The sequence below is a fragment of the Oryza glaberrima genome, chromosome 2 (assembly GCF_000147395.1).
Source record: "Oryza glaberrima chromosome 2, OglaRS2, whole genome shotgun sequence".
NCBI classification, from domain to species: Eukaryota; Viridiplantae; Streptophyta; class Magnoliopsida; order Poales; family Poaceae; genus Oryza; species Oryza glaberrima.
The window spans coordinates 27,792,486-27,818,982 of record NC_068327.1 but is presented as its reverse complement, the minus strand read 5'-3'; the positions used below and the strand labels follow the sequence as shown (position 1 = coordinate 27,818,982).

General features: G+C 42.7%; 3 protein-coding genes and 1 pseudogene across 3 annotated transcripts; 2 read left to right on the top strand and 2 right to left on the bottom strand.

Moving 5' to 3' along the window:
- The first annotated feature begins 1,368 nt into the window (after window positions 1-1,368).
- LOC127761798 (uncharacterized protein At1g51745-like) lies at window positions 1,369-6,515 on the top strand. Its single transcript, XM_052286129.1, has 4 exons — window positions 1,369-2,062; window positions 2,826-3,046; window positions 3,165-3,851; window positions 4,485-6,515. Exons 1-4 carry the CDS (start codon window positions 1,848-1,850, stop codon window positions 5,843-5,845), a joined length of 2,484 nt encoding a protein of 827 aa, XP_052142089.1. The 5' UTR covers window positions 1,369-1,847; the 3' UTR covers window positions 5,846-6,515.
- Window positions 6,516-6,766: 251 nt separating this feature from the next.
- On the bottom strand, window positions 6,767-7,993 carry LOC127761799 (transcription initiation factor TFIID subunit 8-like). The gene has a single exon (XM_052286130.1). It carries the CDS (start codon window positions 7,898-7,900, stop codon window positions 7,016-7,018), a length of 885 nt encoding a protein of 294 aa, XP_052142090.1. The 5' UTR covers window positions 7,901-7,993; the 3' UTR covers window positions 6,767-7,015.
- Window positions 7,994-9,556: 1,563 nt separating this feature from the next.
- On the bottom strand, window positions 9,557-13,138 carry LOC127762637 (wall-associated receptor kinase-like 1; annotated as a pseudogene).
- Window positions 13,139-17,488: 4,350 nt separating this feature from the next.
- On the top strand, window positions 17,489-24,693 carry LOC127762459 (DNA topoisomerase 2). Its single transcript, XM_052286984.1, has 22 exons — window positions 17,489-18,142; window positions 18,625-18,923; window positions 19,021-19,087; window positions 19,163-19,433; window positions 19,519-19,718; window positions 19,806-20,015; window positions 20,092-20,205; window positions 20,378-20,494; window positions 20,606-20,770; window positions 20,849-21,034; window positions 21,122-21,277; window positions 21,391-21,524; window positions 21,615-21,783; window positions 21,888-22,142; window positions 22,219-22,405; window positions 22,478-22,527; window positions 22,607-23,026; window positions 23,110-23,251; window positions 23,333-23,394; window positions 23,474-23,557; window positions 23,642-23,738; window positions 23,825-24,693. The coding sequence occupies exons 1-22, from the start codon at window positions 17,576-17,578 to the stop codon at window positions 24,445-24,447; spliced, it is 4,575 nt and encodes a 1,524-aa protein (XP_052142944.1). The 5' UTR covers window positions 17,489-17,575; the 3' UTR covers window positions 24,448-24,693.
- The last annotated feature ends 1,804 nt before the right edge of the window (window positions 24,694-26,497 follow it).

Below are 26,497 nucleotides of genomic sequence, written 5' to 3'. Positions count from 1 at the left end.
CGCACATCTACAGTTTCTAGTTAGAGCTACGAGCCTACGACTATTTAGTCAATTGCCATAGATGATAACATGGAGATTATATATGAGCAAAGTCATTGTCTCATGGGCGTACCTGCTATGATGTGTTTAGATGTTGCATGCAAGTATAGTGCAAGGTAGTGTTCCGCCAATAAAGATGCAGTCAACCAGATATCATGGCAAAATAATGTTATTTTTCCATCGCCAATTTGCATAACTAAGAATTATTGCAGCTTCTGGATTAGAGCTCCAACGATGACCAATCTATCAGCATTCCAAATTCCATTAAGCGGGACAACTTTGTGTTCATTCCACAACCATAACGCTCAAGTTGAGTTTGCAGTGCGAAAGTGGTGTAGCTACTTGATTAGTACATCATCGTTCGCGATTGCACCTTCTTGATCCCCATTTATCCTTAGAATTTTAGAGTGTAATGACCACCATAACTCATAAGGCACACTAGGTATTAGGATCCATGATAGTTGACAGACATCTTTCCCTACATAAAAAAATACATGTCACTTTTTATCTTTTTTTTTTCTTCCGAAACGACATGTGGCTTTTTATCTATTGTCTCTAACATATTTTTATGGGAATCTGATTGTTAATGTTATGTAAAACCATATCGTAACCAATTTTACTTACAATATCAATGTTACCCTTATCCTTCACATATCATATTTTTTTCATTTTCCTCTTCCCTTGCCCATCCAATGTAACTATTTTTTTTTTTAAAAACAACAATCCAGTGTTTCTATCCAGCTATAACTACTATAGACTTAGAATCTACTCTGTGTGTTGTTGTTTAATTTAATTTCAGTGTACATCTACTACTCTACCCCTAAAATTTAATTGGCGATATTAACTTCAAATAATTTTTTTTTATAATTGTACAATATTTAACGTACTATACACGCTAGATTAAAATCCATCGACACACATTCGAATATTTCCGGAACATTTGGTAGACATGCCCATATGCCATCATCAAAAACTCGGAATAAATTATTTATCACTGGACCTACATGTCATAGACATATGAGAGCTATATGTCCCTCGAAACTCATACCCATTAAGCGTGCTTACGTACAGGCGTACAGCCGCACGGTGTTCGCGTACATGTGCCAATCAAGCCCGAGAACGGAAAACCCGCAGGCGAGACGCGACTCCGTCACATGGAAGCCATGGACTCCCCCCCGCGCTCCCGTAACGTGCGCCGTCCGCGCCCCTTGGATTCGATTCCGGCTCATGTTTTACGCCACGCAGTCCTCCTCCTCCTTCCGGGCTTCGGTGGTTCGACCCGTCGGTTACCTTCCGTTCCGTTGCCTCTCTCTCGCAGAACGGACCACCGGGAACCAAGAACAAAACTACTACCCGAAAGGAAAAAAGAAAATAATCCTTTTATTTGCCCTTTAATTTCCCACCCTTTTCTGTCGTAGAAAGAGGAGGGAAAAAAAATATTCCGGCGACCGCCTCGGCGGCAGCGAACCAGCGGCGCCGCCGGAGGGGCCCTGCCTCGCGGAGGTGGAGGAGGAGGAGGAGAAGGAGGGGGAAGGGGGGTGAGGAGGCGGCGGCGGCGGCTCTCCTTGGGATCCTCGCTGAGAAGCTTCTAGAAGCTGCCGGGGGGGGGGGGGGGGGCTGAGCGAGCGCGAGGGGCAGGACGATCTAGCGAGCGCGGAGGAGAGGGCTTCTAGATGCAGGCGCCCTCCGGGATTTGAATGGAGGGTAGATCTCGAGAGGGAGGGAAGCTTCTAGAAGCGGGGTGAGGCGAGGCGAGGCGAGGCGAGGCGAGGCGGCGGTTAGGGCTTGGTTTGGTGGCCGGGGGAGGGATGGCGGGGTGCTCGGAGGGGGGAGGAGGAGACGGGGAGGTGGCCTGCTGCGGCGTTGGGGATACCTCGCCGGGGACCATTGTGTGGGTGCGGCGGAGGAACGGGTCATGGTGGCCCGGCAGGATTCTGGGGCCCGACGAGCTGCCGCCGTCGCAGATCATGTCGCCAAGGTCCGGCACGCCGGTCAAGCTTCTCGGCCGTGAGGATGCCAGTGTGTGAGTTCTGATTCCCTTATTTTCCATCTGTTTCCAAGTTTCTACTTCTGTTGCTGATGGCTAGGTAATTTTTTTGGTTAGTTGCTGCCTCTAGTGCATTTGAGATGCTATGCAATTTTCCTGTTCAGTAATTTAGTTGTTTGAAACTTGGACGGAAGAAGGCGAGAGGCAATCTGTGTATAGCTGTGTGCATAAAATGGTCTATTTTTGTAGTTTAGCTCCATGTCAGTTTTTTTTTTTAATGTGCCTCGATGTTTAAATTCTGAGAAAAAAGAAAAAGAACTTCTATCTGTAATGTATAATAATATAAAATGTGTAGTGAAATTTCTGCAACTGATAACCTGCAAACTGTTCCTTGTAAAAAAAAACAGTAAGCTAAACATGTGTTTTCATGGTATTCAGTGTGACCATGTTTGGTCTTGAAGAACTGAAAATAAACTAGGAGGATTATAAGATTGCTTCCTTATTCCTGAGGTTGCTATACAGTTGCTATGTTCAGCATTTTGGTTCTGTAGAGAAATTTGCATGTTTGCTATGTGGAAACCAAACAGATGGTGGTTCTTTGGGAAATAACTTTGACTTTATGTAAATTGGTGAAATGTTTGCCTTGCTTTTTAGAAATCATTCTGATTCTATTTTACCTGCACTATTTTCTCATGAATTAATAGTCACACTATGCATTTATATTGTTTGTTTGGTTACATGATTGCCTATGTATATTTTGAATTCTGAAACTTATGTACTTGTCTTTTCTTATCCATAGCGACTGGTACAACATTGAAAAATCAAAGCGCGTCAAAGCATTTAGGTGTGGGGAGTTTGATGCATGTATTGAGAAGGCAGAGGCTACTGAAGGGACTTCTGTTAAGAAAAGAGAGAAGTATGCACGTAGAGAAGATGCTATTCTTCATGCTCTTGAATTGGAGAAGAAGCTGCTTGCATCAAAGCATCAGACTCAAGGTTCCAGACCTGCTAACGTTTCTGGTAAGCCCATTTATTGGCAAAGTTTGATTTAGCTTCCTTCATTGTTGACTAAATTGTTTGCATGATCTTCAAGGGAGTATGTTGGATATAAAACCTCAATTATCTTTGTGAAATGCAGTTTGCTCTAAACATAACAAAGATCTTGGAAGTACCCGCTACAAGAGCAAAAAGAGTAAGAAACGGAAGGGCATAACTGCTTCTTCTGATATAAAAAAGGAAGCTGAGCAATATGTCCTCCATGCTGGCTCAAAGAGAAACTTTCAAGATTCTCCTACTTGGGGCATTTCTGATAATCTTTTTGGCAATCACTTGGGAGACATCTCGCATGTGAGGCATATACAGGCCGGAGAAAATTTGGATAGCAAGGAGAAAATCACAACTGCGGAAAAGATTAGATCAGATGGAAGTGATTTTGATGAATCTATTGAAAAATGTGACAGACGCCAACCTCTGGTTCAGATTTTGCACAGCAGTCCAAAATTGCCTCATCAGTCACAGCACAATGATGGCTATGGGGATGTCCTAACTCAGGGAGAAATGGATCGATCACCTGCCAATTACCGAGCTAAAAGAAGTAGATATGTATTCCTACCTACTGATTCTGGTGAAACTCATAGTCATAGTGATTTACCTTCCGTACAAGTGGCTTCTACAGGAGGTGATTTTGAGACTGAAAGTTATCTTCATCATCCTGCTTTTTCTGAGGAGCAGACATCTTCTGATCTTGTTGAGAAGCACATATATGAGTCTTCAGAGAGGGAATGCTCTGAGAGTGAGACAGAAGATGACGCTGAACTTTTACAATGTATGTGTTCACACCATGCTAATACTTCTTTCAATTTTTACTTGTACACACGTGGGTTCACATTGCGAAAAATGTTACCATATTATTGTTGTTGCATAAGGTTCAAACAATTTATATCTTACAGTATAGCATCAAAGTAATCAAATATGCTCACTCTTTATTTGTTTTTATGTGCCCAAACATTTCTGGACCCTTTTTTTAAAAAAAGTTTTGAACCGACAATGACTCAAACAATATGTAGGTTGTGAGACAACAAAACGACACCGTTTGGGTTTAACCAAACTTACTTTGTTGTGAAGTTTTAGTTGTGTACAGTATATTATAAGACAGATTAGCAGCCATTCTATTATTCTGAACTTATATGACAATAAGGACTTATCTGAGCTTATGTTGGTTATGTACAATGAATCCTGCCAAATTTGGAATCGAGGTGTGACCTGGTCCAAGAAAAAGGAGATAGCCAAATGATTTAGATAATCCCTCAAATTATCTTAAGTGTACCTTTGTTTTTGTTTCTGTTTAGCTCTAGCTAAGCTTTCATCAGTTCTGTCTATGGTTTCATGGCTATGCTCTTGTTTTATTTTGAGTTTGGGATTTTGGCTTGTTTGATCACTGTGGCGATCTTTTGGGCAGGTTCGGATTTGATTCTGCATCCAGCATCACATGCCCATGATCCTTATTTCTTACCAGCTTCTGTCAAGTTCAGGCATGCGAATATTGATGCTGATGCTGATGAGCTGACCTATTCTTCTTATATGTGTCAAGTGAATGAATCAGAAGAGGATGGCTCTTCTGAGTTGGGCGTCTCCCAATGGCATATGAAAGGTAAACGTAATAGCCGTAATGCACCTAAGAGATCGGATATGGCAGATGGAAATCCCTGGTTAGACAAATCAGATGGTTTCATGGAAGGATCTCCGTATAAAATAAATGGTAGAAATCCCAGAGAAGGGAGTATGCAAATTCCCAATCAGCAATTGCTGGGGCAAAATTTTTACCAAAACGAAGAGGTCAATTACGATTCCGAAGAAACAGATTTTTTTGAGGACACAGGTCATTCAGAGGTTAACTTGTACCATGGTAGAACATATTCTTCATGTTTGAAGGCTACAAGAGATTTTAGCCGAAGCTACAGCTATTTTAACGACTATGGAAATGATTCTTCCAAGGTTTCTCCCCTAAACAGGGATTCAGATAAGATATTTCATTTTGATCGGAATGCATATTGGAGCGGACCCTCATTCTACCAAAAGTACAGTTCACGTCTTGGTGGCAGGGGCCCAATGTTGTTTGATGTTGACTTGAAGGTCCAGGCTAGCTACCAGGGAGAGCATGTTCCTCTTGTTTCCTTAATGAGCAGACTGAATGGCAAAGCAATTGTTGGGCATCCTGTTCAAATTGAAATACTTGAAGATGGTTCCACTGACCACCTGGTTTTTTGTGGTGATGTTAGTTTGGAAGGGAGAACTGGAGGGCAACCTGCTTGGTGTACAGGCAGGAGGACTGCCATGCAAAGAATTCCCCGATCTAACCCCTCAGGGGCATTGGATTGTGATGATGAAGGTACCCTTGCATATCCAGACTGGGAGATGAAACCAGATTTTAGAAAGTACTCAAATTCAGATTTTAGAAAGTACTCAAATTCAAATCATCAGGTTAAGGTTGATAAGAAAAGCATCTCAAATGTTAGGAGGCCGTCAGCCTCTAAATCTCAAAAGAAGCAATCCAAAAAAGCAAGCCTGTCAAGTCAGAAGGTCCGAACCCTCTCTTCCATTTCCACTGGAAAAAAGCATCATGGAGTAGGTGGTCAAGCAAAAGCACATAAGCAGAGTGGCATTTTTGGCGGCTTGATCAAACCAGGGGGAGTTCCACTTGTAACATGTGTCCCTGCGAAGGTTGCCTTTACTAGGATACTGGAAGCTGTTGGCAGGCCGCCCCTGGCTGTTGCTCACCGTGTTAGAATGGCTAGTCCTGCCTTGCGAGATCCTTCATAGGCGTCAACTGTGATGTTAAATGTATCTGGTGTTGATTTGCTAGCCTTGGACCTGCAAGTTTCGTGTACATTCCCAGCTAATCGAAGATGCGGGCTTTTCAGTCATTTGGGCTACAGTCAGTAAAGAGCAAATGGCATGGTTACTTCAATATAACTTGGGAACAGCTGATAACTAATTAGCAGTGGTGACATGACATGTAAAGATCAACAGCACCTGTATATTTCTAACTGGAGGTTGAGACCCTTTAGGCTCTCATCACGAGTGCTTCTTGGTTCTCACACAGTAGTTGAGCCAATGACTCCATGGAGGGGAAATTCTTTGCAGAGCAACAGTGTTGGTGACTATAAAAATGGCTTTTGGCATAGCTGTCTCCTGTAAAGTACTAACTTCAGCATTTTAGGATGTCTATTTAGCTAATCTTATGCATTCATCTCATAGTCAATAGTTCATAGTTTCTCTGATGTCATGTATAATCCCCTCAGTTATATTCAGATTTGCCTGTTATTTACTGTCCAAAGAATTAATAGTTTCTTCGACTGTATGTTCTGTTTATAAGCATGTGTAGCAATTCGATGTAATATATCATAACTATTACACCAGTTGATGTTAACAATGTAGTTTTTCTCTGTATCCCGTTGATGTCAAAAAGCACTCTGAACTGTTGCCTTTCCTCCTTGCATCTTTGTCTCAGTTCCTGCTTTAATTTCAACAAGGGATTCTTCTTGTTTAATGGATGGGAATCTCGGTTACCCAGTTCATCGTCTCCACAAGTCAAGATCTGAAGATGAAAATGATGAATCTCACGGTGAGGAACCCACGAGAAATCACGAATCCAAGGCAGGACTCAGGAGGGATGATCGAATGAATCGCCGAGGGAGTCTTCAGGGATACATGTGGATTTGATCTCAGACGTCCTCAAAAAACAAGAAATTGATCTTTTAGTATATCAAGCAGAGTACTGTGAAATTTGAAACCACCAGCTCTACGCCACAAATTCACCGCGTGAACAAACTAAAGCCAAAATTTGTGATAAACTGTGGCAACTCAATTATAACTTGTACAATCACCCACACACTTGACCTTTTCGGCCAGTTCAGCCACGACGGCAGGTGGCTCGTGGGCTAGTAGCCTATAGGCGCCACGTGTGGCCCAGGCAGAGCCCAAAACTCGTCAAGTCTTCTTCAACCCCTCGACTGGACAGGGGTCACCGGGCAACGCCGCGGCGTGTCGTCCATCTCCATTCTCCACGGCCACGGCCGAGCGGTGGTTGCTCGCCGCCCGCACTATTGCCGCGGATTCTTCTCGATTCTCCGCGAACCGTTCGAAGCCACCGCCGCACTGCTGGTCCAATCCCACCCGCCGCTTCTTCCTCTCCGCCCGCACGCGGAAGCTCACTTTCCCCCTCTTCTCCGGTACTACTCCCCTGCGCTCCCCGCCGCCATCAACGCTCGGCTTCAATACCACCGCTTCTTCTGCATTCGCCTCCTCCTCGTGGCGAACGCGCGCCTCCCACCTCGCCGTCGCCTCGTCGTACGCCGCCTTTGGTTCGGGCTCCGGCTCCGGCTTGTCGGGAAAGCGCGGGAGCCACCGCGGCACGTGCTTCGGCGGGGGCTCCTTCCCCGCCGCCGCGAAGCTCTCCCACGCCTTGCCGCGTGGGGCCCCTCCCCTCCGCGGCACGGGCTTCGGGAACGGCACCTCCCGCACCACGCGGACGAAGCCGGCGAGCTCCGAGAGCGCGCCGGAGCGGAGGACGGGGCGGGCGGGGTCGGACGCGCCGGGGAACCCGCCGAGCGCGTGGTCCTCGAGCGCGAGGGTGAGGTCCGCGAGGTTGGGCTCCGTGCGGCCGCGGGCCTCGGCGATGGCCGAGGCCGCGCGGCCCAGGGAGGCAACGTAGCGCCCGGCGATGTCGGAGAGGGCGCGGAGGGCGGCTGGCTCCGCCGCGGTGTAGCCGGACGAGTGGAGGATCTGGGCGGTGGAGACTCTGCTAACCGCGTCCTGGAGGATGCAGGGAAGGTGTCCGGCCGCCTCACGGGGGGCCCTCGCCGGAGTTCCCATACATGGCGGCGACGGCGAGGATCTTCAAAAACCCTAGAGGTCAGATCGTTCCAACCGGTGGTTTTATGCCATGTCCAGTTTATGTCTTTTTTTTTTTTTGAGGGAATGTCCAGTTTATGTTTTATTTATTTTTCTGCTGCACTTTTGGTTTTTTTTAAATGGAAAGTATTGATGGGTATTGGGCCGGCCATCTGCACTCGAGGCCCATGAGTCCACCAGTTGTCGTCTTAACCCTTTTAATAATGAGTAGTAGTTCGTCTCGTTCAGAACTGTGCCTGTGCCGTCGGTCAGTTTCTATGGTACTCTATGCAACTATGCAAGTTTGCTCCATGAAATAGATGATAAATTGACGTCACATGCTGTAGGATAAGAAGAAGGGTTGCTTGGTCAAAAAACTGAACCAAAGCTGAAAGCTCCATCCAAAAAACTAGAAGTACCAGCACCTTCTATGGTATCCCGTACCCGTCACAATAACAAGTTGACACTGATTTCATGGGAGCATCGTTTATGGATAGCAACTGAAACTGCATCAGCACTCTCTTGTCTTCATCTAGCTACAAATGTACCAGTCCTCCAACGGGGTGTCAAGTTGGCCAACAACTGACAACCCTAGTGCAAGGGCCAAGGGACATTAGGACACTTAGATCCTGAGCGCTTTGAAACAAGCCTGTTAAACGGATAAGAGTGAATCGTACAGCTTTCGTGTGGTCCTTGTTGAGCTGCTTACAAATACAAGGGAAAAGCCTATAACTTATCACAGGCCAGAAGGGGGAAATATGTGCTCACGTTTTACTTCACTTGCCCAGTAGAATCAATATTGGATATTATCGATAGTGCAGTGGTTAAGGAAGCTGGAATTAGGCATGTTAATGCTGACATTCAGTTGGTTTTGAAATGCTCGAGGCTAAAGGGGAAGACAGCCGAGGATGTAGAAGTTGCAATTGAACTTGATGTGTGAAAAGGAGTTGAGAAAGCTGAGGAGACAGCAATTGGTCCTGGATGGCAATGATAGCCAATTTCTTAGCAAGGAGAACTATCAGGAGCAAATTTTTGCGGATTAGAAGTCAAATTTAGGCCATAATGATATTGACATGGATAAAACTATAATGCTGTCCATGGACATCCCATGGTAAATGACTGGCCCCGTTTCAGCTAATCTTTTTTCCATTTGTTGTTCACTCCAATATCTCACGATGTTTATGTCTCTTCTGGAGCAATAAACCAACAATAAGTAAAACCTTCACTTGTGTGTTGATTACTTGTTTTTATGATGATTATCACTGATTGAAATATCATTATCCTAGATATGCATTTTTAAGTTGAGAATCAATACACCTTAACTTAAGATGTATAGGATAGCACATAAGGATTTTTTTTTTTTTGGGGGGGGGGGGGGGTGTAATCACAGGCACAAAGAGAAGTGGTGATCTTCCTCTCATTTCCTTGAAAGGAAAATGCTGCATATGCTGAGTCCACAATATTTTTTATGGTTTTGACTTTTTGGATTAGTTGGATTTTCTTCTTCTCTTTTACCCAAAACTACTGATCTGCAAATCATTTTTACTGCATTTATGAGACCTTCTATATGTTCACTTACATATGTATGAGTTTTCAATCAACATATATACATTTGCTTAGAAGATTACATTAAGTACATTATCTTGTAAGATGGCAAGAAGCTATCATTTCAACTTCCATGCTACATTGCCTACTTCCTTCTGAAGAGTGGAGAGTGGAGGATGATCCTACCCCTGATCCAGGAAGCAGGTATTCCTCTTCTTCATTCTTATTTTGTGGGTACACTTCTTTTCCTTTGATAGCTTTGTCCTTGGCCAGTGACCTTCTCAGCCCATTAAGAACTGATGCCACCTCCTTCATTGTTGATTGTTCTCCCTTCAGACTCAAGCACATAATTGAGAGGTGTGCAACATCATATAGTTGCTCTTCTCTGGCTTCTGCCAAAATGATTGGTTTTACTGCTTGAAGTATGCAACCTTTGTTGACCAACATTACCAAATAGTACATGGCTAGCTTGCGCAAATCCTCTGGCCTGGCAAATGATACTGGCTTCTCTGTAGTCAGTAACTCTGCAAGAACAACTCCAAAGCTATAAACATCACTCTTCTCTGTGAGCTGGCTGTAAGGTATCCAATTGTTCCTTGAACAATTGTCATATGAGTCTGATCAAATGGGACTGATCTTGATGCACCAAAGTCAGATACCTTGGCCACATAATTCCCATCTAATAGTATGTTTTTCTCTGTGAACAATTGGTATAGAAGGCACAAATTGCAAATGGGCAAGAGCAATGAGCATTCCGGCTGTGAATATGCTGTAATAAAGTCCCATTAGGAACAAATTCGTATACCAAACGGTGGCACTTGTGTCTCTAGGCAGCAACCTAAGAGCTTGACCACATTCGGGTGGTCAATTTGTGACAGGATAGAAATTTCATTGACGAATTGTTCCACCTGGCTCTCATTGAACACTGTGAACACTGTGGAATTCTTATTGCGGAGAATGCCTTTGTATACCTCAGCCACCTCGGCCAAGAATTCGATTTTCACTGTAGTTGTTGGTAGCAACCTTGAGTTCTTCTGCACCAAATAGCCTTGCTGACAAGTCCATCATGCCTTGGGAAGTGAATGCAGCAAATCTTTGCTGCAGCAGCAAGCCACCATTCTTCTTGAACAATTCAGCTCTTTTTCTATTTCTCTCTCTTTTCTTAAAACTCCAGTAGATACATGATGCTGTCGTGGTTATTGTAACTGGCAGTGCGATAATAGCACCTGCACAGGTTGGAACAGATAACAAGTTTTTTTTTTCTCATTGGAATGTGCCACACAGACTATAGTGATGCTAATGAGATTTGACAACAATGAATAATTGCAGGCTATGCTGCAACTTGTGATTGCTTTGCGGCAGATCGAGGTGCATGAGTTTGCTACAGGTAAAACTCCTCTGCATTTTGACTATCAAGTGCATATGTTGATTTTTTTGACTTATTTTATTTTTCTTCAATTTCAGATTCATGTTCATTTAGCACGATTCAGTGGTTTAGATTTGGCATGGCGACCTGTTGGACTGTAATATTCAACATATGCCATGAGCTAAATGTTATGCATCAGTTACTCTGCTATGAACATCACAAAACGATTTGCATTCAATAGCTTATGTAGATATTATGTTTTTTTCAATTGTTTGTTCAGAATCTGTAGTTTTTTTAGGTTAAAAATAAAGGTAGCACTCCAGAAGCTGATGAGTTACCATAGTGATGGGGAAGTTCTTTCGACCCGTTTGGCAGCCATTCCCCTTAGTCATGCCATCTCCACTTATGCCCTGTGGCATGCTTTAGGTCCTAGAAAAATAGTTGCCAAAAGAAAACTTCGACCTGAAGGCTGCCATCAAATGCTAAATTGTATGCACAATTACTAGATTTGGAGGATATGTCAAACCTTGGGGTTGTCGTTGCAAGGGGGAACCTGCATCAAGAGGAACCAATCAACATATTTTAGCTTCCTGATGCTGTAGGTCATGCCTAATCAAAGCTATTTAAATAATCATGTGGAGAGTACTATATCTAAGCCTAACTGTTTTTAATTGAGATATCTTTTTGAGAATATATATGTGCAGACAGTCAGAACTGGCGATAATCTAGACGCAAGTGTAATCAAAATAATGCCAGTAACTTGGAATAAGGATAAGGACAGGATGTGTCTGTTGAATGTTGATAGGCATGTCATCGATCTTTTCGTTAGAACTAGCTGAATTTCACTGACAATTTTATTTCTAGATACTACAATTCCTTTTTTTATGCAACTTTGACAAGCCTAATAGATATATAATTGATCCTCGTTGTTAATACTGATAGCCTTGATGTCATGCATTGAAAATAATTTCTATCTCTGAAGTGTTGTGGAGTTTTTTTTTCTTTGTTTAAATAACATAACAAATGTGTAAGCGTAAACAGGAATACAATATCACAAGACTCGACACTATTTTTTGTAGAAGTGCTTACTGTAAACAGAAATGCAATATCACTTAGACTCGACACTATTATTTGTAGAAGTGCATCATAAGTGCTTACTGTGTATGATGTACAGTAAACACCAGGACTAGGTTAATAAGTTCTTAGTAAGTATGATATACCCTATTATCTGTAAATGACTTGACTTTGACAAATGTAGTTGAACAAAGTTGCAAACAGGATATACAGGAAGTACCAGGACTAGGTGGAGGTGGAACTAAAACCAAGGGAGTGCATCCCGTCCCTGACCTGTAACCATTATCAATCATGCTCGATGGGCAAGAGCACTGAAATCCTCCTGGAGTGTTGTTGCAGTACTGTGTGAAGGTGCAAGGGTAATCCTTGTTTTGTGGCGGAAGTTGGTACTAATTGATGTGTAGTAATAACATGGATAATTTAACATTAGTTTCATGAAAGATCAAAACTTCAGAAGAGTTATGCTGAAAAAACTGGAGATATTTAGTAACTACATGAGGTCCTTTAGTCCAGCTGGGACAAGTTGCCACTGTAAAGACAGTGAAGGGCAATCAGTTGAATTATCATAGCATAACTGGTAGCATAGAACAGCATTAATCTGAATCCTGGATTTTCCATTGCTTATTCGCCTAGGTAGTAGGTAGTAGAAAAGATATAGCACAAGCTAAACAAAATCTAGGATTTACTGCACACCTTAAAATTGATTTACATGTGATTCCCCTGAAATAGATTCCTTTTCATGTTTAGCCTTCCCAGATTTCTACTACGAAAGTACATCTCGTTGACATCTTATATATAATACTATTGAGTTTGCAGGTTCTTTCCATGCATGATCTTCCTCTTCCAGCTCCGGAAACAAGTAGGAGTATCTATATATCTGAAGGTGCAATGCAAATGTCTGAAAAGAAGGCGCTTACCTTGGCACCCGACATCCAGGTAAGGATTCCCTCAAAGCCCTGACGGCAATTGCAGAGACAGCCCTCTCCCCGAGCGAGTCGAAGCATTCGCCTTGCATTTATCCGGTGGAGCAAGCTTGCTGCTGCCTCTTGTTGCTTCCTCGCTGCTGTTGTTACCGATTGCCTAGTCTAAGCTCAGGTCGTGAGCTGCAGGAGTGGCTGGCGATGGCGTCTGAGCTGCCCTGGCACGCGGTGGCGCAGGTGGTTATGCTTGCTGCAGCCGACGGCCATCAGCGTGTTCCTCCCGGAGAAGGCGAACGGCGTCCCGGCAAGGTCCATGAGTCCGGTTCCGTTGGCCTCTGTGCGGTTGCCGAAGGGGAGGGGAGCATTCAGGCAGCTAACGTTCGGGTTTAGCGGCAGAGGCAGGGTGTCGACCGCCGCCGACGCTGCTGCAGGCGTCGACACGTTGCTCTATCGATGATCGACGGAGGCAAGCTTGGACGACGAACAAGAAAGGCCGTGCGTGCATGGCCGGACAATGGTTGGGTCCGTCTCGTGTAGGGTAACTAGTGAAGCGTGCAACACCGTGCGTGTGAGTTGTGATGCGGCCGTTCACTGACGTCCAAATTAGGGGCCTTGACGAGATGACTGGGGAATGTGGAAGTCTTTGGCCTGCGAGGTTGTCCTGGTCTCCAAGGTCTCCACGAGGCGCCAACAGGGGCTGGTTTTACCATGTGCGGATATTGAAGCATGTTGCATGTTTTGTTCAAATTTGCTTTTCTGTAAGTTATTCTAGCCTGGCTTTGAACTCATCGAGACTTATTTACTCTGAGATCCAGTTGAGTTACATCGTCGAAGAGCTTATAAGTTATAAGCAATGCTCATACGTTTAATAGCCAACTCTACTTGGAACATTTTCGTGTCTCGATACTAGTTAGTACTTCCTTCGTTTCACAATGTAATACTTTCTAGCATTGTCCACATTTATATAGATGCTAATGAATCTATGCATATATATGTGTCTAGATTCATTAACATCTATATAAATATGGGTAATGCTAGAAAGTCTTACAATATGAAACCAGCTTGTGCTTCAGATTTACCAATCATTGTGAAGTATGTCACGATGCTAAGAATTTGCTTATGTGCTATTTGTGCATGTTAGAGCAAGTTTAATAGTATAGCCCATTACTAGCTCCAAATCATTTATAGTTAATGTAATAGCCAATTTATACAATAGTTGTCTACTATACTATTAATACCTGGTCACATCTGTCATACACACATTACGTCTTGGAGTCCGTGCTGCAGCTGGCTACAGATCTGTATAGGGCTGTCAACGAGCCGAGCTCAAGCGAGCTTGTCTGTCTAAGCTCGAGCTCGAGCCGAGCCTATTGCACCTTCGAGCTTTTAGGCAAAGCTCGCTTCGAGCTCGAGCTCGGCCATAAGTAGTACTCCCTCCATCTACTTTTGATAGTCATATTTTATCTTGGTACATAGATCAAGGATAAGTAATTCTACTTATCATCCATTTAAACATGCTACTAGTCATTCCTCGTAAACAAGCAATTCATTAATATTTACATTTCTCAATACCCATGTAACCAATCATGTGTGGAAGAATGGAGAGTCATACGTTAAATCCGAAAAAGTCATTAAGATGATAGGTTGTTGGATTGAAATATGCCTATCAAAAATAAATTTTTCAGATTTAGAAAAATGACTATCAAAAGTAGATGGAGGGAGTATAATATATATTTTAATGATAATCTCTTGATAAGTATTATTATTTTTTAAGTTAATCACACTAATAAAAGAGTAGAAAATGACTAAAATAAATATATTGTGCTAACCCATGCTAATTTATTGTGTAAATAGATACTAATATATATATTTATCTATTAGTTTATTATATCAATAAGGTGAACATGCAATATAAACTATACACAGTCAAGCTCGGTTAGCTCAGTATAAGTTCGAGCTCGGCTCGGTAAAGCTTGCGAGCTTTTGTTCAGGCTTGGGTTCAGCTCGTTTGGAGCTCGAGCCGACCTTGAATCGAGCCTAAGACTAGCCAAGCTCGAGCTGCTCGTGAGCCTCGAGCTTTTTTGACAGCACTAGATCTGTAGCCCGCTGCTCTTCTCTCTCTTTCTTTATCTCATTAAAATATGTTTATAGCTGGCTTATAGCATACTATTGTACCTGCTCTTATGATTTACTAAAAGGATAACAACGCTCAGTGATTAAGGTTGTTGTAATTGGATGGGTAGGCTGACCTTTGGCCAGCTGGCCAGTTGCAGCTCACCTTCTTTTTCCTTGGAGCATCACTTGAGTTCAAGCATGAAAAGTGCAAGATTTTATTGGATGCCCAACTAAAATCAAATGCTATAATTAGGCTTCATATGCCTTCGTTCGAGAACTAGCCTAGCGATGCTACTCTCAACGCAACCAACCAAACAACCATCTAGCCCTTTTTAGCTGGTTATATTTCCTGTGACGGATGATGAAAAAGATTAGGAGTGGCCAAGTACCTGGTAGATAGCAAATCTAATGATGAAAAACAAGTTATACTATGAATATTACAAAATTTGTCCATGGTTGTGCCTGCTTATACTACAATTTCAATATCACCATACTATCTAATAGTATGCATTTACAAAATTTGTTAAAGACCACCTAATTCAAATAAACCATCGCAAGATACACCATGATAAAAAAGACAAAACTTGACAAAAATGCAATAATAAATATATAACACTCTACAGTTGTCAGGCTGACTAACTAGTTTTAGAAGCATGATATATCAGTATGTATAGTTCGTTTTGCAAATGATCCATGAATTTTAAAGATTAAATAAGAGCAAATCAATTTAAGAGTATAAATATCAAAGTGTGCTTTAGCAGACTTTGTGGCCTAAGAAAATTATTTTGATAGTAGGGATTAAGGTCTCTAGGCTAAAATCTAGGGTAGTCCCGCGCCCACATGTACTACCAGCTAGCTACACCACTTGTTAGTGCCTCATATGTTTATTGTCGCTGGTTATTTCTTCCACATTTTCTTAAAAATACGTTCTCATAGAAGCTGCATGCTACAGTATTGCTTTGATACCTCATTCTTTGATATTTGTTAAGTTTATTGATCAAAATATCTAGTTCATATCTATAAAACATATAGATAATCCAGTACACTAATTTGGTTAATAATCCGTTACAAATTGAACCTTGGTTGTTGTAAATCAGCCAACCAAACAACCATTCAATCACAACCTAATACTATGATAGAAATAAAGGAAAATGCAAAATTGCATTCCTTTGATTATGTGCTTTTCAGCTGTGATAATCTAGAAGTTGTTTAGTTTTTGCTATCATTTTCAACCACACCAAACTTTGGTATTGCCAAATTTTGGCAAAAGGTAACAATTTAAACACATTCCAAATACTCTAGTACTCCACCATACTTTACTCTACCATTTTTTTTGGTGATTTTCTAGAAACTTTTCCACATAACACCATACAAGAATATTTGGCATGATAGCAAACCAAACAAACACCCACATACCTCTACCCTACTTAAAAAGTTGTTTTTATCAAACTTTGTCAAATTTTGGTGTTGTCAAAATTTAGAAGGGTTAATTTTAACATCAAAGTGAATAAACCCTTAGTTCTAGACATGGATAGTAGCTGTGACTACTTATTTTATGTATAGTTGTTTTATTCTAAGGCCTTGTTTAGTTCCAAACTTTTTCTTCAAACTTCCAACTTTTTCATCACATCAAAACTTTCCTACACATATAAACTTCCAACTTTTTCATCACATCGTTTCAATTTCAATCAAATTTTCAATTTTGGCGTGAACTAAACACACACTAAGGCTGTGTTTAGATTTAGGGGTGAAATTTTTTGGCGTCACATCGGATATACGAACACACATTTGAAGTATTAAACATAGACTAATAACAAAACAAATTACATAATCCGCATTTAAACTGCGAGATGAATTTATTAAGCCTAATTAATCTATCATTAGCAAATGTTTACCGTAGCACCATATTGTCAGATCATGGCGCAATTAGGCTTAAAAGATTCGTCTCGCAATTTACATGTAAACTGTGAAATTAGTTTTTTCGTCTATATTTAATACTCCGTACATGTGTTCAAACGTTCGATGTGACGGGGCAAAAAAAATTACTGGTGGATCTCAACACCCCCTAAGTTTTTTCACACAGGCATCGATTTACAATATTTACTGGAATGTTTATACCAGTATATACTCCCTCCGTTCGAAAAAAACGAATATAGGACTATATGTGGTATATTCTAGTACAATAAATCTGGATAGAGGTATGTTCAGATTTATTGTAATAAGGGAGTATGTTCTTGATTCTTTGAACGATTCGATTTGGTTTTCTTACAGGGAGGGCCCACAAACTAAATTTCCCTTATCCAAGCGGAGTGAAAAAAAAGGGGCAAAGTAGCTGACCACGGTCCACACTGCCCTGCCCTGCCCGGCTGCCCCTGCCCCTCGGAATCCAGAAACCTCTCTCGACGCACGAGTTCAATTTCCACCGCCAGATCAACGCGCCCCGCAATCTCCACCCTTGGTTCCCCCAGTCCGCCACGTGACCCCCACCCAAAATTCAAATTTCGAACTCGTCGGCCTCGGCGCTTCAACTTAAACCCCCCCGTATCCCCATTCCAAATCCATCCAGATCCCCAATTCCCCAATCCGCCATTTCCACCACCCAAACCCTAGCGGCGCACACAACCTCTGTGTGTCGCCATGGCGGCCGCCGCCGCGAGGCTCCCGCTCCAGTCGAGCTCCGGCCACAACGCCGCCGCGGGTGGGGGCGGCGGCAAGACCATCGAGGAGATGTACCAGAAGAAGACGCAGCTGGAGCACATCCTCCTGCGGCCGGACACCTACATCGGCTCGGTGGAGAAGCACACCGCGCAGCTCTGGGTGTACGAGGACGGCGCCATGGTGAGCCGCAGCGTCACCTACGTCCCCGGCCTCTACAAGATCTTCGACGAGATACTCGTCAACGCCGCCGACAACAAGCAGCGCGACCCCTCCATGGACTCCCTCCGCGTCGAGATCGACGCCGACGAGGGCCGCATCTCCGTCTACAACAACGGCGACGGCATCCCCGTCGAGATCCACCAGGAGGAGGGCGTTTACGTGCCGGAGATGATATTCGGCCACCTCCTCACCAGCAGCAATTACGACGACAACGTGAAGAAGACCACCGGCGGAAGGAATGGTTATGGCGCCAAGCTCACCAACATCTTCTCGACGGAGTTCGTGATTGAGACCGCCGATGGACGTCGGCAGAAGAAGTACAAGCAGGTTAAATTCATTTGTTCCTCCAGAGTTTTTTTCCCCTTGCGTATTTTAGTTAGTACTGACATCTGGGGGATGGATTAGCTTAGAAATGAACTTCTCTTACCGGATCTGTGAGATGAATGAGATACTGGAACGGTGACCCAGTTAATTGCTTTTCGTATTGGAATTTGAGACTAGAATGTTAGCAGATTTGTAGTTCAGCATCCATGTAATGTTTGGTTGAACAAAAATAATTTATAGTTTTTAGGGGCATTCCTAGTTTCTTCTGTATATCACCATGTTGTTCAGAGTTTTTTTTTACTCCAGCAGTTATCTGAACATCTAGAGTTGAATCAGAGTTTTTGGGTTATTTTTTCTACCATTGTTTAGGTTTATGATGAACATGATAAACACCATTTCTAGATCATGTAATAATAACATCACAGCACACTATAAATGCAATATTCATAGATAATTTAAATCGTACCATTGGATTGTTGGTGCAGGTTTTCTCTGAAAACATGGGAAAGAAGTCTGAACCCCAGATTACCAAGTGCAAACAAGGAGAGAACTGGACCAGAGTCACGTTCAAGCCTGACCTTGCCAAATTCAACATGACCCATCTTGAAAATGATGTTGTAGCCCTCATGAGGAAGAGAGTGGTTGATATGGCAGGCACTCTTGGCAAAACTGTGAAGGTTGAGTTGGATCATCAAAAAGTGCCTGTACATAGCTTCTCTGATTATGTGAAACTGTATATCAAGTCTGCTTCCAAGGACAGAGACGATGTCAATGAACTCCCAAGGTTTGACAGTAGTTTCTTGCAACGCAAAATTATTTTTGGATGTCCATGCTCTTATATTGTTTATTTTTTTTCCTCTTTCGCATGTCTTCCATTTCAGTATTTCACAGAAAGTAAATGATCGGTGGGAGGTGTGTGTGAGTCTTAGCGAAGGGCAGTTTCAGCAGGTGCGTTATGCTCCTAGAGTCCCTTGCAGGATATGTTTTCACACTTGCACCTTACACTTTTTTTTTGTGATACAGGTTAGCTTTGTAAATAGAATTGCGACCATAAAAGGCGGCACTCATGTGGACTATGTCACTAACCAAATTGCCACCCATGTGATGAACATTGTTAATAAGAGGAACAAGAATGCTCACATGAAAGCACATAATGTCAAGAGCCATTTATGGGTCTTTGTTAATGCACTCATTGACAACCCAGCTTTTGATTCACAAACCAAAGAGACCTTGACTACTCGTCAGGCAAGCTTTGGATCAAAGTGTGAACTTTCTGATGATTTCCTTAAGAAGGGTATGCGATCAATTTACTGTTCTTAACATGGTTTTTCAAATGTAGTTCCACCATTAATGGCGATGTTCACTTGTTACAATTGCAGTTGGTAGCTCAGCTATTGTCCTCAATCTCCTTTCTTGGGCTGAGTTCAAACTAAGCAAGGAGCTACAGAAGACTGATGGAAGCAAGCGATCAAGACTTACCGGCATCCCCAAGCTTGAGGATGCAAACGGTGCTGGTGGGAAGGATTCTAATAACTGCACATTAATCCTGACTGAAGGAGATTCGGCTAAGGCTCTAGCTGTGAGTAGTAAAATCCCGCATAATGCCAACAAAGGTAGTTTATAATTTCAGTATCAGTGAAGAGTTTCCTTTTTTTTCCTTCTGCAGATGGCTGGTATTTCTGTGGTAGGAAGAGATTACTATGGTGTGTTTCCTCTCAGGGGAAAATTATTAAATGTGAGAGAAGCAAGTCATAAGCAGATCATGGAGAATGCAGAGATCCAGAATATAAAGCAAATCCTTGGGTTGCAACACGGGAAGCAGTATGATAGCACAAAAGGCTTGAGATATGGCCATCTCATGATAATGACAGATCAGGTTTTTCTCATGCTAAAATCTATTTCAACTAGTCTAACTCAACTCGCTTTTTTGCTCATCTAATAGAAAATTTCAGGACCATGATGGTTCCCACATCAAAGGCCTGTTGATCAACTTCATTCACTCCTTCTGGCCTTCTCTTATTAAAATTCCTTCTTTCTTGGTTGAGTTTATTACTCCTATTATCAAGGTAGGCAGCTCCTAGGGGTTTGTATATTTCATGCTTATTTTCTGTGTTTACAGCTTGTCAAAGTATCGTACTTAAAATTGTCATTTGAAGGAGTCATATCCTTCTGTGGGTTACATATATTTAAAGCATGCTTGGTTGGACGGAATAATAATTCTTGAACATATTTGCACAGGCCACCAACAAAAGGGACAAAAAGATTGTCCTGCCATTTTACTCAATGCCTGAGTACGAACAATGGAAAGAGAGCCTTGGAGGAAATGCAAGTGGTTGGTCTATAAAGTACTACAAGGTCTGTTCTCCCTTTGATGAATCACATGTTGTTTGTTCGGCTTTCTGCACATGATTGTATATTTTTCTTGTGTTAGATGTCATCAGCTAAGGATATCACTGGTGCCTGCAGGGACTTGGAACAAGCACTTCCTCTGAGGGTCGGCAGTATTTCCAGGATATTGCCAAGCACAAGAAGGATTTTGTCTGGAAGAATGACCAAGATGACAACGATATTGAATTGGCATTCAGCAAGAAAAGAATTACTGATAGGAAAGAGTGGCTTACTAACTTTCAGGTTTGCTCTTGCATCCTTTTCCATATTACAAAACCTAATTACTATTCTGTAGCAACTAATATATAATCAAAATTTCAGTCTGGAACCCATCTTGATACCGAAGGTAAGTACATCAAGTACAGTGACTTCATCAACAAGGAACTGATACAATTCTCGATGGCGGATCTGCTGCGCTCAATACCTTCAATGGTCGATGGCCTTAAACCAGGCCAGAGGAAGATTTTGTTTTGCTCGTTCAAGAGGAACTTAGTTAAGGAAATTAAGGTTGTGCCATTGGAAGTTTTTTGAAACTTTTTTATTTGAGATGATAAAATATACTTAAACTGACACTGTTAATTCTATTCACCACAGGTGGCACAGTTTTCCGGTTATGTATCAGAACACTCTGCGTACCACCATGGTGAGCAGAGTTTAGCTAGTACCATTACTGGAATGGCTCAAGATTTTGTTGGCAGCAATAACATAAACCTCTTGCAGCCCAATGGTCAATTTGGCACCAGAGATCAGGTGTGACAACGGTGTAAAGGGATTTTACTTTACGGTGCTGTTTTGTGGGGTCGCTATTTTGTTAGCTTGTAAACTAATCTTCTCATGACTGTGCTTGTTTGTATTCATTTCAGGGAGGCAAAGATGCTGCTAGTGCTAGGTACATCTTCACCCTGTTGTCGCCTATCACTCGTTCAATTTTCCCTAAGGATGACGATATTCTTCTTAACTACTTGGATGAAGATGGACAGTCAATTGAACCCACCTGGTAATATCAGCTGTTGGAGCCTTCTTTCTCCAGAATACTATTTACAGATAGTTTGATATAAGTACATAACACATGCCTACTTTCCTTCAGGTATGTGCCAATCCTGCCCATGGTTTTGGTAAATGGAAGTGAAGGCATTGGCACTGGATGGAGCACCTTTATCCCAAACTATAATCCAAGAGATATTGTTGCTAATCTAAGACGGTTGCTAAATGATGAGCCTGTTGAACCAATGGACCCATGGTATAGGGGGTTCAAGGTCAGTAATATGCGTTGACTGAGAGTACTGTTACACTAGCAGCGTATATCCCCATTTTAAACTAATGATTGCATTTGGGCAACTTCTGTTTTCATGAACAACAGGGCTCTATTCAGAAGACAGGCACAAAAGCGGGTGGTGTCAGCTATACTGTCACTGGTATTATTGAGGTTGTTGATGACACTACGCTGAGAATTACTGAGCTACCAATCCGTCGCTGGTCTCAGGATTACAAAGAGTTTTTAATATCTATTGGTGGAACCGACAAGAGCAAGGACAAAGACAAGGATAAGGGCAAGGGCAAGGGTAAGGTCAAGGAGAAGGAAAAGAAGGAGAAGGACATAGAACCTTTTATCGAGGTAGTTTTTTTGCACAAATTTTTTTTTGCTCCGATTACCAGCGATCTCCTCTTAAGTTGTGTTCTTCAATTTACAGGCATTCGATACTTATAGTGATGATAAGAATGTGGAATTTCTGATTACCCTGAGTAAAGAAAACATGGCTATAGCTCTGCAAGAAGGGCTGGAGAAGAAGTTCAAGTTGACAACTACGATTGGTACAACAAATATGCACTTATTTGACTCTAATGGAAAAATTCGGAAGTACGATACTCCAGAGGACAGTAAGTATAACTATACTAATTATGTTGTTGTGCTCCATTTTTCAGTTTCTCACTGAAATTATGTCTTTCCAGTACTTAAAGAGTTCTTTGGACTGAGGCTCGAGTTCTACGAGAAAAGAAAGGTACATGTCTTTATAGTCTGTTCATTTTCCATCTTGTTTTAGCAACATAATACCACACTAACTAACTTTTGTTGTGCAGCGAGCATTATTGGAAAATATTGAACTGGAGTTAAAGAAGCTTTCTAACAAAGTTAGATTTATTCTTGCTGTTGTCGAAGGAGATATCATAGTGAATAACAGGAAGAGGGCAGAGCTGTTTGTGGAGCTTAAGCAGAAGGGATTTGATCCTTTCCCAAGGAAAAAACAGAGGGCTGGGCCATCCGCTGTTGGAGCTATTGAAGAGGATGAAGAGAATGAGGAGAGCCCTGAAGCTGCAAATGTTGGTTCAAGTGATTATGAATATCTCCTCTCAATGGCAATTGGTACATTGACTCTGGAGAGGGTACAACAGCTCATTGCAGAGAAGGGCAGAATGGAGAATGAAGTAGCTGAACTGAAGAGAACAAGGCCAAAATCACTTTGGATGAGAGACCTTGATGCATTCGAGAAGGAACTGGATGTAAGCTGTGATACTCTTGGGTGTGGGACGTACCGTTTATTGTTTTATGTTTCACCTTTCACCCATTGATTTTTTTTTTTCAGGCGCTTGATGAGAAGGACAGCATGGATGCTGAGGAGAGAAGAGCTACGAGGAATGCTGGAGGTGGCGCTGCACCTAAAGCAGCGCCCAAGAGACGACCTAGAAAGACAGCGACTAATACTCAGGCGGCAGAAAGCTCTGACGGTACTGTTATCTATTTTTCCTTCTATTCGCATGGCCCAGATGGATTCTTCTAGTACTAAATTGTCTGCTCATCCATTGCAGGGAATGCCGCTGCTCCGGCGGTTCCAAAACCTGCGGCACCACGTAAGAAACCAGCTGGAAAGGTGAGAATGGTGATGATTATTAAGATGCATCACGTATTATATGATGATCTTTAACGATATAGGAATTGAACCCATACAGGCAAGTTTGGCTGATAGCGAGGATGAAGATTATGTAGCAGCAATCCCGAAACCTGCCGCACAGAAGAAGCAGCCAGCTAAGAAGGTTGGCCCCTCCGGCAAACCTCTACCTTTTTTGTGTGTGATAATTTGTTTATCGCTCTTACAATTCAATTTGACAATTTCATAGGCAAGCACCCAGTTGAGTGATGACGAGGACGACGAAGTTCTTGCTCTAAAAGACCGATTGGCTGCTTACAATCTTGATGACCATTCCGAAGATACTGGTAATGCATCTCGTGTTTGTGGAAAAAAAAATCAACTCTTTCTCTGTTACTTTCAAAACTTTAAGCTGATGGTGCAACACTTGCAGCTATGGAAACTGAGACTACAGAAGAACAGGCAAAAGGGAAGAAAGGGAGGAAGGAACCAAGCAAAAGAGGAGCAGCAAAGAAGGCCATATCATCCCTAGCTGTGATATCTGATGACGAGGAAGACGAAACAGTGCCCATCGATGAGAACGACGAGGATGATTTCGCCATGGAAGAAGTGCCGGTCAAGAAAGGTAGAGGAAAGAAGCTCGCCGCTGAGAAGCCGAAGGCTGCAACCAGGAAGAGGGCGCCAGCTCAGGGGAAGTCCATGAGGCAGAAAGTGATGGAAGAAATGTTCAAGCCTACAGAGGACAGCAGCACCAGCGCTCCATCTCCTGAGAAGAAGGTGCGCAAGATGAGGGCCTCTCCCTTCCACAAGAAGAGCGGTTCTGTCTTGCAGAGGGCCTCAACAGCTTCCACGAGCACTGAAGAAACCGAGTCATCCTCCCCATCAGGTAGCTCTGCCGAGCCAGTCGCAGCGAGGCCGAAACGGCAAACACGGGGGAACAAGAAGAGTTACCAGGAGGTGCAGGAGCTGAGCGATGATGACACTGAGGACGAAGTGCAGGATATCAGCGATGATTCCGACTTCGCCGGCTCTGACTTTGGCGAGGACGACGACTGAATGTCCCCTGAATTTAACTACTGGAACAATGTAGGATCAACTCCGTAGCGAGCGGTGTGACTGTCTGCCTGTTTGCTGAGTCGTTAGATTGATTGACCTGTCTGTTACATTGGTGATGCTTGCTGAGATGCATCTCTTGTGCGTCGTGTGCTCTATTCAGTTCATCAGTTGCTGAGACATTGATCCGTGTAACTTACTTGACACTTGTGCTTTGTGTGATCAGCATGGGTTTTTCAGCTGTGTGTATACTTGTGTACATGTGCTTCCAGTGATCACCGATCCTTGTTTCAGCAAGGATTTTCTTCTGTATACTTGTGTTTGAGGGCTGGCCGGCTGGGAGCTACACCGAGCGGCTGCGCGCTGCGCTTCCCACAAGCTGAAGCAGTCACGGTGAGTTGGTGACCAGCGAGCACGGCGGAAACAGGTCAAGTAAAGTATGGTGATGTATCTAAATTTTAGATACCTATCAAATTTTACACTAGAACATATAGTACATCTAGGTATCTTTTTAAAAATAGTATAATTATGCCTTTATAATATAAACAGGGCGTAGGTGCCGGTGTGTGACTGGTGTGTTACGTGTTGTTGTCTATATTTATGTTCTTTAAGCACATTCTAGAATGCATTCTCAGACTTACTCCCTCAGTCTCAAAAAAGCGAACCTCGTACTAGGATGGGACATATCCTACACTGTTTAAATTCATTGAGGGAGTAGTATTTTTAGCTGAATGTAAAAGGAAGTGAAAAGAGCTATTCCCCTATCGACAAATTACAAATTACCTATCGCTTGGCTTCTACAGAATGGGTCCCCTCGTTCCCCCAGCTCAAACCCTATGGAAATTCTCCCAAGGGTGTTCAAATGTGCTGCCTCCAAACCCACTTTTGTCAGTAAGATCAGTAACTGATGAAAACAGGTGAAATTTGAACAAAGTCTTCCAAAAAAGTTTTTTTTATTTAACTCGACCATTTTTGTCGATCAGTTTCGCATGCCACACCACGCTGATAGGTATCATAATACACTATACTTCCAACACTGGTTTTACCTTGTAGGAGTGTGATAACATACGTACTCCCTCCGACCGTCCTACAAAATAGTTATCTTCTAGAGTTTAAAGTTTGTCCCAAAATAATTCATTCTAAAGTACTTAGTCACATCAATCATTTCTCATAGAAATACAAGTATTGAGAGATGGAGGGGTTACGTGGTTGTAGCTTCTTACCAAGTTTCCGGTATACACTCAAACCAAATTGCCTAACTCTTGATGATTAAACTCAGAATAAAGTACTACACTCGATAACCCTCCCACCCATGTTCTCTTTGTTATCGATAGCCAAGCCGGAGTGCCAGACGCACTTCTAGGTCGTTTGCCTCCCACCTCCCCCCAACTCTTGTGTCGTCGTCTCACCTTGTCGGCTAATGCTTGTAAGGCCTACAGACTAGTCTAACACCGCTGTCACCCAATTAGGCAATTAGCCTTTGCCTCCTCCACAATATCTCTTTTGTTCCCCCATCTCACCTAGTCGGGTTCGCATCCCCTGCCTTTGGGCACAACGGCAAACTTTGCCGTTCCTCAAATCACAAGCGACCATTCCATATTTACGATCGGATTTTGCTAGACTTCCCAATTAAGAAATTGCTTTTCTCCAACGTAACGTAACGTAATGCCTTTCCAATTAAGAAACTGCTTTTCTTCTCCAATGCAATACATCGTTTGATTAAACGCTTGCTGTTTCCTTTTGATATCATACTCATGCTGTTCATTTGTTCCATGTCCACTGGGAAAAAGAATCCCTAATGATCTGTATTGTGGATAATAAATCTTGAAGTTGCAAAATCTTGAAGTTGTAGGTGCTAGATTGCTACTATTAGCTATTCGTGATGGTCATGCAACAAAATGAAACTATAGTGGGCCACAACCATGACGATGTCTTTCGTTTGAGAAGAAAGCAATTTTTGAGGTGATGTATGTTGGGCCAGCAAAATCCAGCCGTAAATATGAAATGGACGTTTGGGATGGAGGAACGGCAAAGTTTGCCGTTATGCCCAAAG

Coding starts and splice junctions, on each gene's coding strand:
- LOC127761798 (XM_052286129.1), top strand. CDS start 1,848: ATGGCGGGGTGCTCGGAGGGGGGAGGAGGAGACGGGGAGGTGGCCTGC. Junction 3,047..3,164: donor CAGACCTGCTAACGTTTCTG/GTAAGCCCATTT, acceptor TGTGAAATGCAG/TTTGCTCTAAACATAACAAA. Junction 3,852..4,484: donor TGACGCTGAACTTTTACAAT/GTATGTGTTCAC, acceptor TCTTTTGGGCAG/GTTCGGATTTGATTCTGCAT.
- LOC127761799 (XM_052286130.1), bottom strand. CDS start 7,900: ATGGGAACTCCGGCGAGGGCCCCCCGTGAGGCGGCCGGACACCTTCCC.
- LOC127762459 (XM_052286984.1), top strand. CDS start 17,576: ATGGCGGCCGCCGCCGCGAGGCTCCCGCTCCAGTCGAGCTCCGGCCAC. Junction 20,771..20,848: donor AGTGGCTTACTAACTTTCAG/GTTTGCTCTTGC, acceptor TCAAAATTTCAG/TCTGGAACCCATCTTGATAC. Junction 22,528..22,606: donor AGTTCTACGAGAAAAGAAAG/GTACATGTCTTT, acceptor TTTGTTGTGCAG/CGAGCATTATTGGAAAATAT.